Raw genomic sequence first — 19,104 nt, forward strand, 5'->3', positions numbered from 1 at the left:
ACTTCTGAAGGTTGCACCACTCAACGACAGCATCCAACTTCTTGACAGCCTTCTGGCGAAGATGGTTTTCGCAAGCTTCATAAAACACGAAAGGCCAAAACAACACGTCCTCCAATTATCCACATTGAAAAACAATCTTAATTAATAATGATATCATCACTACTCCCTCTACCCTTAAACCACCACTAAAAAGTTTCGCTTTTCGTTCATTTCTCTCCCTTTTCCCTAGTACTTTCATTCCGTACTCCAAGGTTTTATCATACTATCAACCTGATTTCAGTGGTGTTTGTTGTGCACTGTTTCAGATTTTACCTTCTTATTGTTAGGATTACTCACCCTACTATGTATATGCTCAGCAATTACAACCTCAGAGGACAAGCATTGTTCCACCAAAATACTCAGGTTCAGTTTTGTGTCTGTACAAGGCTGATCTCGGTGACATACCAGAGATTAAGATAAGGTTTAAAAAACTAACCAGAAAATGAAAATCAGATTTCTGCATTTATCCAAATTCAATACTTAGTGGAAAAAATATTCATTAAAAGTATTAAATGCTAAATCTACATAAGTTTAGAACATTAACTTGGTGAAGTTAACCAGTTATTTGTTCTTCTTTCCATCAGGTAATGGTTTTGATGAAGGCAGAAAATGCCATCTTTGCGTAAGACTGATACTGTCTGTATTCCTAGGTGTGTATTTTGACCAAAAGTTATTGAGGCCAACTGGAGTCAGAAGTTTGATCACTGAAGCCAAAAATAATCTTTTTACTTATTTGGATTTGTGAGGGAAGGTGTCAAATTTTGACATCTCAACAAAGTGACAATTTGAAGGACAGGCCAGTTTCACCTTTCCCAGAACTAAGACCCTACTGCAAATACAGCAGTATCTCCCTGATGTAATCTATACATTTGGATGCCTCTATTTGGGCTTAGCTGAAGAGATTCCCTAGTCAATTCAGACTAAATTGAAAGGAACAGAATTAAGGCAAGCATTCAGAGCATTTTGCTCTGAAGTCATGCCCAAGCTTAAAATGCTGAACCTTTCTTTGTAGACTGGCCGCATATTCTTGAAGGGACCATAAACAACAGCATCTCCTTCTTCCAAATCAATTGTTCACTCAAGAGATTTCCAATCCAGGAGCAACTCCTAATAAGCCACATGCCCTGCTGTCATATCTTGAGCTTGTAGGATGGAGCTTGTTTATATGTAACATTTGTAAACCACTATGAGGATTACAAACCTTAGGAGTGAATGTATCAGCTACTTGAGTGATCTCAGCACCATTACACCACTTGAAATAGAGAATTTAATATATACAATTAAAATTGGGTCTATATAAGCAAGCAAGTTTTTCCCCAAACCAAGGGTATTGAAACAAACAGCCTATCCTTTAAAAAATGCAAAGATGTTGAGCTTCCAGCAGTTTCCATACCAGGCTCTGGTCGTGAGCAGATCCCGATATCCGCGTTGCCCAGAGCTCAGTCCCTGCTGTTCCTCCCTCTGCACGCTGTCCCTGCCCTCTTCCCACCTCTCCTTTCCCTTCTTCTCAAGCCAGGGGCATCCACCAGGCTTCAGCTTCCCAGTTCATCCCCAACTGACCAGTAAATTTCATGTTTTGGACATGCACCTCCTCCTAACCATACCACTCTCTCATCCTACCTGGCTCCCTAAACTGTCCCAGTTTTATTCCAGTTTTTCATTCCCCTTCATTATTCTGCCTTTATGTTCCTCATCTGCAGTCCAAACACTTTCATCACAAATTTGTCTCTCTAGGTTTCTTGAATGATCTTCTTTCCTTCTCAAATCAGATCTCCAATGCTGGGTCGCCATTCCTGCTTACATCACAGGCTCCTTACCCTTAGTTTGGATCCGTTCTCCATAACTCTTCTAGCATTTGAAATCACCGTCTACTCCTTTCTGATGTCTCAAGTCACCTACAGCATCCCTGCAAATGTAGTTTCTCTCCTCAGTGAAGATGCACAGACTTGATTCAGCCTTCAGTAACCCCAGATCGTTAATGCATAAAGCCTTCGGGAAACTTCATTATTAAAAATTTGCTTGCATCTGACCAACTCAAAAAAAAAAATCGTGAAGATGACAAAATCCACAGTCAAAGTCAGCTCCAAAGATCAAGCCTCTGCTCCCAGCACGGGACTGCTAGGTGGTTTCATTTCAGAGAGTTGCGCACAAGGGTTTCTCTTCATTAGCGTTGTGCTCCGAAATAAACTCATAACTAGATCTGTTCTACCCTGGGGAGAGGAGAAAGATGACAAATACAAGCGGGAGAGGGGAACCACACAAAATTAGTATCAACTCTAAGCAGACATGAAGCATGGCAAGTTTTGGTGGAAGCAGGTGGAACTGCGCAGTTAGCAGCAGCAGGAACCGGGGCCTCAAGTAGCATCCGGCAACATGATTAATTAGCAGCCCTGTCATTCCAGCGTGTAGCAGGCACCGGCCAGACTGAAAAACAGTTTCCATTTTCAAAATAGTTCAAGGCAGAACTTTTTTTCCTACTTTTTGGCTCCCCTCTATTATACATGCCATCACAGACACTTTGCACCATTTCCATTTAGCGGAAAGTCTGAATGATTAAATTCCCGCTGAGCATGGAACCACCCTTCAGAAACTCCCCAAAATTATACCAGGAGCTTAAGCTGCTATCTCAGGCACCTGGGTCAGATGCTGCAAACGCTCACCAGCCTTACCTCTTCACCGCTGAGAAATTGTACGTCTTGCCACTCATGGATGCTCTCACCTGGAGGACACCGACAAGCAGCATCCCCAGCACATCTGCAAAACCCCACACTTCTCCGGTGTGACGCCTCTCCTAGTCACTGGTACATTTTTCCCCAGGATTTACAGTCTGAATTAAATGGGATTTCCTCTGTAAACTCCTGCAAATTACTTATGTTCTGAAAACTATGACCTGTGGGAATTAGAAAAGGTAACAACACTACTGAAAAATGAACTATCACAAGGCTGAATAATTTTTCAGTGACATACTTTGGTCTCAATGGAGCATTAAATAAAATTTCTACACCAGTCTACAGAGCACACCGTGATGCATGACAGAGTGGTTCTCCTGCAGCTCTTCCTCAGGTTAGAACACAGCCTACTGACACCACTTACTTGTGCGTGCTATTTACTACAGGTTAAAAAAAAAAATCTAGGCTTCAACACATACACATCTTCAAACCCCCTCCCCCTAAAGCATGGACAGAGAAGGCCTTTGCAAAGGGTACGTAACTTAGGTCATTAGAAGATTTAAGGACATTACAAACATCACAAGTTTACATCAGTTGCAGAAAGCTCTGACTTGATTTAAATCCCTCAGTTAAAATCAACTAAACCCTAGGGTTTGGCGTTCTATCTCAATGCAGCCCTCACATCAGTTGTGCCACCTTATAACTTCGGTCTTTTATTTCTGGTCTGTATCACCAGCGACACTGATTAGTAATACTTTTCCAGAGCACTGGCTCTTGCGGATTCAAAACGTGGCAATAAGGGACCAGAAACCAGCACACTGCAGGAAAATACGGTATGTGTAAAGCACTGTTCTGCACTCAGGCACTGCCTGGGCATCTGAAACCCAATGGCATGGCTTAAGACAACACCGAGCTTTTAGGGATTGATATCAACATTGCAAAACTTTGGTTTGAATACAGGTGCAACAAGCAAACCACCTTTATTTTAACCTACAGATAAACTGATGGTGGAGTTCCCCTCACCAGGGAACTTCTGCAGTACATTCACTGTATTCTAAACCTATGAAAGCTGGTTTAGGCTTCATTTAAAATACCAATTCATACAGCATTGTGAAAAGTCACATGGAAACTTTTGCATAATCTGCATAACAAAATGTAATTACAGAATTTTTCATGCAAAACTGGAGAGGACAGTATAAATGCAGGTCTGAGCACCTTTTCAGTCTATACACTTTACTGGCAGTGTGACTGATTGCACTACAGAAATCCTACTTCCAGGGGCAGACTTGGTTTTCTTCCAGAAGAACTCTGCCCAGCACTGCCTTTGGCAGTTTTCTACCCCAAAAAATGAATTTTTTGGGTAGAAAAGAGTGTAAAGTGGGTAGGAAGATCCTTTAATTACTAACAAAGTCAAATACTAAGATTAATAGCAACTTTAATGCAATGTAGAAGAACAGCAACTTGCAAAAGAAAAAAATTGTTCAATGTTTTAATGTTTTGAATCATAATGAAGAAAAACATTTTACATCTAAAAACAAATTAGCAGAATAATAAAAAGTGGTTCCACATAACTTATAAATTCTTTTTCCAAAAAGGTGGTTTTCACAGATTCAGGCAACAAATAAGATGGTTTATTCCAGATCTTGCTGATTGTAAAGTATACACAAACTTTGTGAAAACTGATGTGCATTGCTTGAGAGAAAGACATAAAAGCTTGATTTTGCCCAGTGACGAGTTCTCTGTGAAATTCTGCACAATACTGAAACTGTAACTGCAACTCTCCTCCATTTTATGAAATGCTGGACATTGTTCCGGGCTGACAAACACTCTTCAGAACATTCGAAGCCATGGAATGTTTTCCACATATTCAGTCACTGCAGTATTATTCACTAGCACTGCTCATGTGTGATTTGCTTCAAGGGGGATGGCAGCCATGGCCTAACCTTCACTACAGTATATAAAATTAAGCTAAGTGATAATTAAGTTTAGCTGATTAACTATTAGCCTGCTCATAAGAACATGGCTCTAGCACCTCATTTGGTTGACTTTTTTTTTTTCCCCAAAGTGAAAGTGTGCAATCATCCCATTCCTGGTGCCAGAGGATGGCCCCTCTGGTGATATAAAAAGTTTGCAGCAATGATGATTGAACTGCACAGAGTCTAGAGATCCTCTACTACATATGTATTAGAGAAGCTTAAACAGACAATTTAGTTTAGCAGGACCAAAATCAGTGACCCTCTCTCCCACCTCAGGTAATAAAAGGATAGTCATTGCTCAAGATACTACATGCAGGCCATTCTGCAGACACATTTTTTTTTTTTTTTATTTTAAGCAGCATCAATCTGTGTCAAGTTCTCTCCCTTGCCAACTAAATTAAGAAAAAAAATACTTTTAAAGAATAAAACCTGCAACCCAACATCAAATGGCTTCATCTGAGAGTTAAAAACCCAGGAAAAAAAAAAAGAATAAGCTTTGACACCATCCTTTAACCCTTGTTATCAGGATACTTAAAACTCTGCAGCTACTGTCTCCAACTACTTTTGGTATTTTAAGATTACTTCAGTACAATTCTGTATATATCTTGTATCTAAAAAAAAAAAAAGAAAAAAGAAAAAAAGAAAACCAGGGAAAAAACCCCAAGGTATCAAGCTGTTACAATGACCTGTACTATAAAGATACTACATTAATTCTCTATTAAATACCTTGAGCTTCCTCAATGTTATGCTCCAAAAACCGTTTCTAGGACCCCAGTTTCCCTACAATTACTCAATGATGCATTCACTGGCCCATCCCATTGCACTCCGATGCCATTATATGGTAGTTAACAGGAGAATCAGTCACACACCTGCCTTGACGTCATTATAAACAGTACTGTAGAAGACACTAGCACAGCTATAGCTTCACATAAGCATGTGATAAAAAGTTCCTAACACTTATCTTATGCTAACCCACCACAAAGTCCCTGATTCCCATTGTAAGAGCACACCCTTGGCTTACCCTCACCCTTCATCTTATTCTGATATGTCAGATGGTTAGGGGCAGTATCTCCCTTTAGCTAAAAAGAAGTGCTCTGCCTGAAGCAGCCTTTTTGTTCTTTCCAAGATGTCAGCTGCCACTTGCATTTACTTATATTATCAGCAGCTGTGGTATAACACCCCACTGCCAGGGCAAAAAGGGCAAAGCACAGTGAGGAGCAAAACCAGAGCAAGATCATCTGGGAGAAAGAAGGGAGACCTATGTTAGTGACCCCCTCTGGAAGAGACTAGCGACTGTGGCAGCCCTTGCCGCGGCTGAGAACAGAAAGGTGACAGATGATGTTTACTTATCGTATTGCTCCATTAGCTTTAAGTGTTAATTATCTTAAGGATCACATTTAGTATGATTGTCTTTCCTCTCATGTCAGAGATAGTACTTCAGCCAGAGACCAAAAGTGCTTTTTTCTAGGCTACAGAGAGATTCAATGCATCTTGACCAACATTCATTTTTGAGGTAGTACTCATTTACTTTGTATTGCTGGCTCAAAATAAAAATATGGGAAGTGAACACAATTAAAAGTATGCTCACTTGTAGGTATATAAAAAAAAAAAAAAAAAAAGAAAAGACCAACTAACAACCAACAACCCCCCAAAAATCTATTTCCTTTCTGGGCAGATCACCAAAAAGAAGCAATCCTTCTTAAAAAGGGCAGCTCACATTCACTGGTAAAGTCAAACTTTCATAAATGGTTTATAACAATAGCTATAAACTAAAGTGCTTCAAAATTTGCTTGACTAGATTTCAGTGATTAGAATCATAATATTCTGGATTTTTACTTGTATGAAATGCCATGAGATTTTAGAATCACTTTGTATAAGAAGGGCAGAATGAATATTTTTCTTTTTCAAAAGAAAAAGTACAAAAAGCGTTTCAAATAAACCTGGCAGTCTATACTCACTACAAGTTGCTTGCATTTTCCTTCTCAAATCTATTATTTCTCCAATAACTGGAATAAAAATGGAGTTGAAGTTGCACTATACTGCAGCACTAAAAAAAGTATTCCAAATCAGATGCAAACAGGAAAATGTTTACAATCATATAACTAGTGAAATTCACACTTCATTTCAAAGTTTTAGCCCTGCAGATTCTTTTTAAAGACAAGGCAGATATGCAGAGTCATGGAAAAACGTAACAGACCGCTATACACTCTCTACATTAATTACATAAGTTTCACATTTATGTCACAAATGTAATGCCCTACTGTGTATCTATTAAATGCTAAATAACTTATAAACATTTATGTGCTCTATGCAACAGTGAACATATTGACCAGTGGATGCCAAAATATAAAAGTTCATACACAAGACAAACTAATTTTAAAAAAATCACATTTTCTGTACAATTCATGCAAACTGTGCACAATGTGGTAACAAGAACAATATTTGCTAAAGTCTCCACTTCAGGAAGAGCTTTTACAGCGATAGCAGACCAGTACTCAGAAAAGTCTGCGAAAGTGTAGAAGTCTATGGCAACATAATCTGCAAAAATTCTTCCAGCATTTCATTTTTCTTGTAACAAAGCAGGGATGTTGATGTTCCAGCCAATAGCCTGACGATCAAATCCACACGTGAAGAGGTTACATATCGGATGGTCCTCGCTCCACGCTGAGCAGCATACCATTCTTCTGTGGCCCTGCAACAGTTCAGGAGATAGCAGTTATTACTTAGGATATATTTTGAAAGCATTTATGTCAACAAGTTAGTGCAACTCAAAGTGCAAACTTGCCAATGCTCACGCCAGTTTTTACAAATGGTACTTGAGAATCCTGAAGGCCATTGTTACTTTCACCTCCAAGGTAAAAATCTTTCTAACGATGAGACTCCTTAATACCAGCACCGGGTCCATAATGACAGAAGCATATAAAGAGGTGCATCAAAACTTTTGATTTTTCCAAGGTATGTTTGCTATCTAATTACATTTTATTTACAAAAGCAAATCAAATTTTGATTTTAACATTTTTATTTATAAAAGCAATCTTAAAATACGGAACTACTTGCTGACAACTACTTTGTTACAAAGCTGCAAGATTAAGCGTCCATCATGTTCATAATGCAGAAAGGATAATACTACCGCAGAAGGAATGTCATACTGAGGAAAAGCAATGCCTTATCTATGGTTCAAGTCCAATAGTAACAAAAATGCCCCAAGGAGGATTCTGACTAACATTTACAACAACAACAAAAGAAAAAGCTGTGATTTCAGTAGTGTCAGCCTGAATGGAAATATTAAGGAGGGAGGAAAAAAAAAAAAAGAAAAAAGAAAAATCAAGACTAAACAATAGACCAAAAAACCCTCTAAACTAAAAAAAGACTAAAAATGAATAAATAAGTCTTAAAATCCCTTCCTAAATTCTACTAAGAGCTGCTGAATCCACCCAAAAAGGCCTGCTGAAGTGGCATAATCCAATTAATTTCACTTAGTCTAATTTGCTCCATTAGTGATGCTTGCCATGCCAAACAGCACCACAAATGCACAACATTTGATGGCTGCAGCAAGGATGGTTTAGTACATGGTACCAAATATCAAAAATTTATGTGCATAAGCACGGAAGGAAAAAAATAAAATTGTTCTCCAAATCATACAAAGTAAGCTCACAAAACTAATTCCCCTCTTATGTTTCTTATATAACAAATTAAGCACTGTGTAATTGGAAAAAAAAAAAACCCACAACAAAAAGCCACTTAACCTCATAGTGAGTCACTTTTCTGATACAATTCACATCAAGAAGTTAAAACACATTTGAAACGCTCTTACACATTTTTTTCCATTTCATAGAGAAGGCAGACATTAGTTTCACTTTAGTACGGAGAAAAATTATGATGAAATCCAGTTGAAACATCATTTCCAATTCCAATTAAAAAAATTCAAAACATGTTACTTATTTTCATGTTAGTCATTTTCAATAACCAACAACAGCATATTTGTATAGACAAGTGTCTTTCCGCATTTGTTCAGCTTTTAAGCTAGAGAGATCAAATCCTAGTTTTAACCTTGTATGAAAGAAGAACAGATATACTTTAAGGCTATAACTATACAGTTACCTGTCTATTACTGCGAGGGAGGCGTGCTAATCGCACTCCTGACATGTCAAATAATCTAACCTGTCGGTTGTCATGTGGAAGGGCGATGATTCTTTGGCCAACACATACATTAATCCTGCACAGAAGAGACAAAGTAGGTTATATACAAAACAGTGAGCCTGGCAAACAGAATTTGACAATACAAATTTAAGCTCACAAGAAGTGATACAGCTGAATTTTTCCTGATTAGAATTCGCAAGTGAAAAAAGAAAAAGGTATTAAACCATTAAGGTGTTTTCTATTGTACTAGATGCTCAAACAGCCTTAAGATCTGCATCCCATATAAAAAAAACAAAAAAAACCACCCACACCACCAACAACCAGAGAAGCAATACGATGTATTTACTGAAAATTAATGTTAACTACACCTGCATTTTAGAAAACCACTATGGACCTTTTTCAAAATCTCATAAATCTCAAGTTTAATTTTAGTGACTAAAATTAAATGTATATTCAGTGAATTAATAGACTGTTTTAGTAGGAAGAGACCTACAACAACCATCTAGTCCAACTGCCTGACCACTTCAGGGCTGTCCAAGCTAAAGCATGTTGTTAAGGGCATTGTCCAAACGCCTCTGAAACCACAACAGGCTTGGGACATCAACCACCTCTCTAGGAAGCCTGTTCCAGTGTTTGACCACTCTCTCAGTAAAGAAATGCTTCCTCATGTCCAGTCTAAACCCCCCCCCCGGCGCAGCTTTGACCCATTCCCACACATGAAAGAAATTAATTAAGAAAACATGAATCAAGAAAAATATTAACTCACAGTTTTGCTTACCTGTTGACTGCAGAATCTGTACGGATCGTTGCAATAGGAGACCTCATGTTTTTCAAGTCCCAAACTTTTACAGTACGGTCATCACTACCAGAAACAACATTGTCCCCCACAGTAAAAACTGCAGATGTCACAGTGCTATAATCAAGAGTAAAAAGACAGACATCAAGCTCTAAAGTTCTTTATTAAACTAGCATCTGATTTAAAGTTCTATTTTCTGCTCCTGTGTTTCCTTTAAAATATTTAACTTGGCTCTTTTTTTTTTTTAAACCAAAGTAGCTTGAAATATTAAAACTCCAAGTGGGTATTTTAGAATAAAATTAAAAAAATATTCTTACAGAAGCTGTGTCACTAAAGGCATACAGGGCTTGACTAGTTCAAGTGCTACAAAAAGAAGCCCAACAGTGGAGTCACTCTGGTGGTATCTCTCATATTCCACTGATCCTAATATTGGCTAAACATGTCCAGTCTTGAAACCTCAACTCACTTTTGAAATTCTGCATTGATGTCCAGTAGGTTTATCAGACAACCAAAAATTAGTAGCATACAGCACAATTCTTCCTCCCAAGTGTTTTGACACCAGTGATCAAGTTCTTTCACTTGCCATCCAAAGGCTTCTGTAGAACTACCTCAGGCATTTGTCATTCACAGCTCAGGCACAAAGAAGATCCAAAATACCTGTCTGAGATGTAGCTAAAGCTATTTTGTACGCACACCTAAACATGCTGTAATACATACAGCTTCCAGTATAACTCCACCAGCAATAGCTACAGCAATCTAATTACTTCTAATTGTCATTTCTATTCCTGTTTTACAAGTAGCTAACATCTGAGAGTCAGATAAAAAAAATGGCAAGTAGTAGTAGTAAGCAGCATGACCAGACAGTTCTTTAAATTTTTCCTGTTACCACAAGGGCAGCCAGGGAAAGACTCCCAAGAATATTTCTAGCAATTGGAAGTGTAACATATTACTTTCAGAAAATACTATATAAAGAATTTTATTTTAGAATTTTACTATCTTTGTATTTCATACTTTCAGAGAACAGTATACTGCTGAGCTCAAATAAATAGTTCTCATGGTGATAAGCTGATTTTTTTTAAATCTTTTACCTACTATTTCATATTAACCAATTAAAGTTTTTGTACTACTACTTTCATTTTAGTACTGCATGAATTTCCAACTCAAAACCAGTTATTTTCTGCCCACATAATGTACTAACAAAGCATTTTTGTCTCTCCCTAAAATCATTAGGGAAGGCTTCTTAACTCTGTTTCTACAGATTTGATTTAATGACCTATCTTGTAACTTAGGTCATGCACATCAATTTCTTAGAATTTAGTAATTTTAATTTAAGCTGTCAGTTGTTACTGTCACTTTGGTTGTTCTGCAGAAATTTGAATTCATGTCCTATCCAAGCTGCTGATTGAGATTAGCACTAGCCAGGTCACAATGGACCAGTTTATGCAAACCTCTTAATTTAAATTGACACCAAATTAAGTTTTAATTAGGATGAAGGCCCACTTTATTCATGATACCAAGTTTCCTAATGCATTATTAGAGTGCAGCTAAGCTACCAGGGAGATGATTAGAATAAGAACCAAGAGGTCGTCTTTGCCTAATCTTCTGGACTTTATGAACCAAAAATCAACAAGTTAAAACATACACGAAGGCCACAACCAATGAGTCTCTTTCATCAGAAACCTTCACATTTGGGAAGAAAACTCATTCACATAGTCAAATTACTGCAGAATAGGGTTGGTATGCTCTTAGCACAGAACTTGCCTTCCACCTGCCTGACCTCCATCCAACTTACCAACATCTGCATTTCTCTCCTCACTAGTTCTTTATACAAGCTGCAAAATACCTGAGTAAAATGGTTCAGACTTTCACTGAACTCCATATTGCTGTAACACATTTGAAACAATGTTTGTAAATTTAAAATTCACTATTAAATCTCCACACTTTGCAGACACATTGGGAGACTTCCTTGTACACAACAGTATAAAGAATTCAAGTCACAGAAAAGCTCCAGGTGTGTGAATATACAACGTTTTAGTATTCTGCTGCCAACACACAAATCTGATCTGTTTTCCCATCATACATTTTACTCCAATTACAGCTGGAAAGTGTTGTGGAACTGTCTTAAAATAACCCTCCATTTTTGGATGCTTTTTTTCACAACTTTAAACAGCTTTCCAGCTCCTTTGATCTCATATTGGTTCTCTTTTATCACTTATCACTGTCAGACATAGTTAAGTTTCTTTGACCACATAAAGTTCTCTCATTCTTAGATTTACCATCTTTCAAATGAAAACTTTCAAAACTATCTCCACGCAAACAGAATGCCAACTCTAGGTTAGCTCGACCCTTACTGCTCCCGTAAAAACAAAAAATTCTCAAAAGAAAACAAAATCCTTTTCTGTACTGCTTTCAGTTTAACTATTCATTCAGATATTACTGGGTACAGTGAGAAAAAGGTTGTAAACTAAAAAATGCAATGAGGTTCTGCTGTAGCTGTCTCTGGCAACTGGGCAAGTGATACAAAGGCACAGGGAAGGCTGCCGGGCCGTTTTCAGTGACATCTTTAAAGGTGTTTAGTAGTCTTAGTCCTCTGGCTATCCCCCACCAAGAGCTCATCCTTGTAAGGCACTGCAGGCTGCGATATGCACTGTTTGCAAGCACACGTGACTACAAGAAAATAAGCTTTTTCATAAGAAGCTTTGAATTCAGAGGTTACCTATAAAAGCACTTTTAACTGAACCCACTGTTTATGATCAAGAATTGTGGTCACAGTTTCAAAGCAAAAAGTATATGGATGTACTGCACAACAGTCCTAGGTATTATGCTTTAAAAAAAAAAAAAGAAATATTACTCTTTTAGGGGAACCTATAGATACACTCAATTCAACTCTCAAAAGGCACCTCATTTTCAAAATGAGATTGCAAGACTAGAAGTAACTTAAAACCAACTTTAGAAATGCCAAAAGCTGTATCGTATCACTCAAATTTGACAACTCTGGGGAGGGTTATCAGCACTTGATTGTTATCTGAGTAAAGACCAGGTGGGTCTTTTGGGTTTGTTCTGGATTTTCTGGGGGTTGTTGTTGTGTTTTGTTTTTTTTTGTAAAAATGGAACATATTGAGTTAATATTTAAAAAAAACACATACATTTAAATTCAAGAACATGTACAACACTACTGACTTACAAAAACATGAGTAAGTGCTGTGCCCTTAGGTCTTCTCATGTACTACAGACCATGCTTTGTCTCCTCTGCTATCCAAACTGGGGCATCTCTTAAGGTGAGACAGATGCATCTCATCTCTTTTTTGGGAGTTTTTTTATAAAGACAAAATAATAGTAACAAGAAAGGCCACCACTTCCTACTTCCAAACTAAAACAGGATTTCAGCCCAACTAAAGGGGGAAGGTGAGAAGAAAGGGAAGCAAAGTCTGTGTGGGAAGAAAGAAGCTGGCAGAGCAGCCAATACACAAATAAGCTTTCAAGTGTATTGCCTCCCTAACCCCACCCATATCACAAAAATTAAAAGACTTTTTCCTGTAATTTCATATGGATATTTTTACTTTCTGTTGATACTATTCTTCAGTCTGCTCTAACTCAGCTAAAACTGTAGTTAACATCCCCTTGGCTAAATTAATAAAAAGTGTCAACAAAAGATCATCAGACCCCGTGTTAATGGAATGCTAGAAGACATTAGGTTTTTAATAACTCAAAAAGATGACAGGTATTGTAGGACATTAAAAAACAAACTGGCGAAGAGGAAGCAGTCTTATGACACTTCAAATCGCGGGTCCCACAGGGAGTTTGGTGTGCTACAACTATTCTCCAGAAAAGCTTCAGCCTCCGCCAAACCCCAGCAAAACTCATTTATCTTGTCGTAGGGAGCAGCCGAGCGTGTACTTCCAGCTGACAGCGTGGCACTTCCTCACCACACACCACTGCCTGGCCTCAAACATCCTGCTCCCTCCGTGGGTCTCAATCAACAGAAATACTGTAGTGCTAGCACTCCTCATTAGGCTGAACAGCTGTCTCCCCAGTCACACTGAGACACAAAACTGTTTTGCATAACAATCTGCTGAAATTTCACGCACAGGGGAGGAAAAGAAAATGTTGAAAATGTTGGACCATGAAATGCTGATACAGAACCCTTATTGGCAATGCACCCAAAAAAAAGTTAACACTGCTCTTTCCATTTTGGTTTGCAATCTATACTGGGATTTACCATTGAATGCTTGGAGACAGCGTTTTTGTGCCTGTGAAGAGGCATCTACTCGTAAACATTAATCTCCGCATGGGATGAAGTTCTGCAGAAAATGGACTAAAACAAATCTTTCATATATATTTATTCAATGTACACCAAATTGTACTTAGACAGCAAAATTTAAGTGCTCAAATATGTCTCTCACAATTTAAGTAGTAAAATTCAGGAACAAAACATAAAGGAGGCTGTATTTGGGACAGCATTTCCTGCAGAAGAGTTTCCTTTCTTTTAGGGGAACAAAGCATATCCTCACACAGAGCAGCCTGCAGGGAAGCCAGGATCTGGGTTTAAAACCTCAAGATATGGAGAACAGTTTGCCCATTTTAAAGGGCGACAGCTCTGGCCATGGGAGTACCAGGTAAGGAGCACACCAATACCTCCACGTCTGATTGTGAATTGTATGTGTAGCTCTTCCTGGAATCAAGTGCCTTTAACACATTCTAAAACCTGAACGCACTGAGTCTGTTTGTGGATTTACCTCCAAATAGCAGAACTTTTTCTGCCAACTTGAGAAACAGTAAGAACAAACCATGAAGGAATTAACACAAAATGGAGAGAGGGAGAATTCAGAGATAACTGTTAGCACTGAAAAGTCATGGTTTTAGCATTTAAATCAACAATGTGTATTCCAGATATATGTGTTTCATGACATTTAGAGAAAATTGCCAGTATCTCCTTTTCTCACTATCTGTCTTAAAATAATAAAATTATACAGGATTGAAAACAATCACTAGCTTTTATGAGAATTACTCAATGGCAAGTTAGTAAATTAGTTAAGGTGCAGATATCTTTAAAATCAATTCCATTACATTTATGATGGGATAAAAAAGGTCCATTTATCCCGCAGTATTGCTGTGTATGTTATGTAAGCTTCAGAACCACAACACACTACAAAGCATTATGCTCTGCTCAACAGGACACAAAGAAAAGGCCTTTGGCTATACTCTTTTGTGGGTCATTTGAAAAAAAATCATCACACTTTTTAGTGCATGCATTCAATAACAGAATTAAGATTCTCTCCATCTACTGTTGCGAAGCTTAAAACACTCATAAGCAACTGGATACAGATTTATTGCCTACATCTTCTTTAAAGTGACTGACAAAACCCTAATGGCCAACACTGAATACAGCTAAACTGTGTATGTTACATACCCCACTCCCCAAAATAAAACACCTAAAAGATCTTTTTTCTTTAGCTACAAGGCTTTTACATTTTAAGCACTTACTCTTACAGCTTAAGGAGTACTTTATTCTTTTTTTTTATATATCTCTTTATTAATTAGGAAGTAATTTTTACCATGAGGAAGTTGGCCAATAACAACAGAAAAGGTTCAAGAACATAAAGGAAACAAAACTATCAAAGAATATTATCTTTCAAATCACTTTTTTGGCACTTCAACAAACCCATGACAATGCTGTCTTTACTCACCAAACTATTCAAATACTCCATACAATCCAAATATTCCCTAACACTTATAGAATGACTCACTTTCCAGAATTTCAGAAGAGTGGTTGCAGCATTCCTCTCTGCATTTTGAAGTGCACAGTATTGGTTATATAGTAGAGAACTTAGTAAGATGAGTTACTTGGAACTCCAAGGAGTATTTCCTATAGAAAGGCCTCCTTACAACTGATTTTCATTATAATATCTATGTTCTTTCCTTTTACAGGAACCAGGAATTAAAGTTCAGGGAGTTTTGATTATTCCCTTAATATGGCAAAAAAAAATTCAAAACAAAGAAATTCTGTCTTCACTTTAAAAAAAAAATCTGTATTAGTTATAGAATCTCTCTAATATCAATTCCATACCATCCCATTTTAATGCCTCTTCCCTCCTAATGTGATGATAGCTTTTCCTTGTAAACGTTTGAAGTTGAATACTAGTTATTGTGTCTTACAAACCCAGTCATGGTACATTTATGCGCACATGGTAGCAATAGCCTAATAAAATCTTAATTTTTGCTGTTTTCTTTGGAATTATTCTCGGTACGTGAAAATAAGAGATGCATGCATCTACTGAGAAAAAAATAAAACACCCATCAGAAACATCCAAAGAATAATAAACTCCTTACAACTTTACCACCATGAACCAATTTAAGATTCTATCAAATGGCAAACAAATATTTGCCAAAACTGGTACAAAGAGGGCCATAAGACAACCTACTTGTGAAGCTTAATAGCCAGTAACAGCTTCAACTGTTAGCTTTTTATTCATTGTCACTGCAATAAACCTTACAGAAAATGGTATGCCCAGATCTATAAAGAAAAAACAGATAAATGCATATTCTTCAAGTTTACATACGCAGATACATATATATTATAGGTATATAAACAAAAGAATGCTTGCCAGTATATAAACAAAAATAAAAGAATGCTTGCCAGAAAGTAGAAAACATCACAGCATTTGTTTTTCTTGGTCCTCATTAGGACAAGAATTAACAACTTAAAGTTGCCTTAACAACCTTACAATTGCAATTAACATTTTTATATCAGTTTGGTCAGGGGAAGGTTAGAATAGAAAATGGGATATTGAAGCTGTGCAAGAGAGCAAAGACAGGTAATTTGGATGAGCTGAAGGCATTGTAAAACATGCTGGCCCCAGTCTATCCTGAAACAGATTCACAAAGAAGCTAACAACATGGGAAGTTAGACAAATTCAAAGCTGGGTGCTTCAGGTATCAGCTAATAAGGCTGCTAATAACTCCAAGAAAACTGTTGAAACCTTAACATGCTCCGTTACGTGTATGTAATAAATATAAACCAAAAGGGGTTTATATGTATATGTTTAGAAACACAAAATAAATTTTAAAAAGTTAACCCTAGATCTTAAAGTCCAGCGTATAATCTTCATCTAAAGACGCAAATGCAGGATCAGGACAGTGTTTGAAAGGCAAGTTTGGGGCCTTTTTCAACGAAATACAAGAGAAAATTAAAAAACCACAGCAGACAGAACAAGGTAGGAATACTAACAGTAATATTAGAATCATCTAGTTCATCAGTAAGGGTTGGGCAGAAAACTGAATGTTTCATCAGAAAAAAATCTGCATTTCTTGCAGAAGCTGCATTGAGATCTCTACACATGGTGAATGCCTAAGGCATTCTTTGATTAGAAACAACAGAAAAACAGTAGACAAAGCATCACTGATGGCATTAATAGCTGAAGCAAGAACAGGACTATCTTGAAAAGAACAGATGCTTTAAACTGGTTGACCACCATTGACAGCATTCAATTTGTAATATTTTGTTTGGCACAAAAGACTCCCTTTCCTAGCACAGCATTTAGTCAAAGGTGCTCTTTGAAGGATGGTATTTGCAAGTTCAGATTTGGAAGTCCTGCACATTTTCATTCAAGCATTTCAAGAGATATGTGTCCAACCGCTGTGTACCTTTGACTAACACTAAACAAAACACTTTAATATTTACCATGTAACTCTTCAGCTGCATATAAGCATCAACATACCGCAAATACATAGCAAAAGCAGCGTATGGTTTAAAAGATGTATATGAATCCACTAGCTAATAAGCATTCTTTGCCAATAGGGTATTCATTTATTTCCAGTGTTACTGAATTGTCAGAACAAATGTATAAAGTCTGTAAAGTATTTGACTGGACCTGTACAGACTAAGAGTTAAGCTACAAATGGTAAAGATTTCCAATACGAACACTTTAGAAGGCTCCACACATCAGGATAGACCTCAGCACATGCAGAGTACTTCAAGAGACAGAAGAACTCATCAAGCACATATGCAAGAGAACGTCAATGCGAGAGTTGTTCAGCTAGGTCACCAGGCTGGAAAAAGAACGGCCTTCAGAGCCCTGACAAGACACGGCTGTGCAGGGGTTGGCAAATAAAAGCAGAAGTGAAGCTGGAATGAAAATTGCCATGCAGATACCAGAAGCATTTTGCTCTTCAGAGCACCACCTTAGTTCAATTTGAAGAGTTCTAATCAATAATTTTTAAATTCAGTAACTTCTCAATAGGAGAACAGCTGGTGCTACACATTATCAAACATGTATTTTAAAGAAGTATCTGCTGAGAAAAAGGTGTTGAAATTTGAGTCCCTAATATAATCTTTGGAGGCTTTAACTCAGGAAGTGAATTTAATTAACACACATCAAGTATCTCTCCGGATTGTAACATAAATGTAACCTTTTCCCAGGGCTCTGTTAAACATCTCAGAGGGATGTGACTGGTTTAACAGCACTAGTCATATAAATTCCTATTGGTGCGCACATGAAATCAGACAATAACAAAGATTTATATTTAAGCAAAAATCAGTATTATTTCCACACTGTTTCATTATTTTTTAATCAGTAGAGAGTGAGACGAACCAGGAGCATGGCAAACCTAAAAGAAAATGTAACAAGATATTTTTATCACTATGGAAGCAGTGCACAGGCAAGTAAGCCGTGTAGTGAACTGAAACAGTCATATATAAGAAAAATGTAAACAAGTAATGTTTACAGATTTAGAAACTTCCCTAGGAGGATGCAACTTCAAAAAAAGACCTGAATGTACTTTGAAGACTCAGCCGAACTCAGGCTTGAAGTTCAAAAGTACTACTGATGTACCGAACTTGGTCTTTAGGCATGTAAATGTTAAAATATATTGGAAAACACACTTTGAGGCAAAACAGGTAATTTGTAAAAGAAAAAAAAAAAAGAACTGGTAATTTGTAAAGAAGAAAATATAAGAAACTTTTATCATCACCTAAGTATCTAGTAATATAGAAAACAAAGCTCTTTGAGATCAAATCCCAGCAAGTAGAGACTGAAGATAGACAAACTCAGACTAGGGAGGCACAGAGAGTTTAAAAGGGAGGTTAACTAAACACTAGGATGAGTAATTACAGAATTTATCAAGGACTAAGCCGAAATCTTTACCATTGGAATGACCTAATATACGGTTGGCAATTCTACTAAAATTACCTCCTAATTCAAAACAGGCATCAATGCAAGAAGCTCGAGACAGATGTGCTGATCACAACAGACTCCTTCTGGCCTTCCTGGAGGATAATTTATTTTCTTGGACTGTCACAGTAGTAGACTATAAGAAATATTCTGCTCTTAATAAAGCAAGCTGTTACATGCTCAGAACACCAAAATAATAGATGATTTCTTAGTCCACTTAAAAGAGAAATAAACTCTCATGGCTGGTATATATACACCTATTTTGACAGAACCTCACTTTACAGTACAAGGCAATACACAGCAACTGCTTTCCA

General features: G+C 37.3%; 1 protein-coding gene across 3 annotated transcripts in view; it reads right to left on the reverse strand.

The window, feature by feature from the left end:
- Positions 1-4,181: 4,181 nt before the first annotated feature.
- WDR37 (WD repeat domain 37) overlaps positions 4,182-19,104 on the reverse strand; it is a 55,658-nt gene continuing 40,735 nt past the window's right edge. For all 3 annotated transcript variants that reach the window (XM_054815509.1, XM_054815507.1, XM_054815508.1), the window contains 3 exons: positions 9,603-9,737; positions 8,786-8,900; positions 4,182-7,376 (listed from right to left, as the gene is read on the reverse strand). In XM_054815509.1, coding sequence (XP_054671484.1) covers positions 7,245-7,376; positions 8,786-8,900; positions 9,603-9,737 — 382 coding nt within the window. In that variant the 3' untranslated portion in view covers positions 4,182-7,244. The remainder of the gene's footprint in view (positions 7,377-8,785; positions 8,901-9,602; positions 9,738-19,104) is intronic.

The sequence above is a fragment of the Grus americana genome, chromosome 2 (assembly GCF_028858705.1).
Source record: "Grus americana isolate bGruAme1 chromosome 2, bGruAme1.mat, whole genome shotgun sequence".
NCBI classification, from domain to species: domain Eukaryota; kingdom Metazoa; phylum Chordata; class Aves; order Gruiformes; family Gruidae; genus Grus; species Grus americana.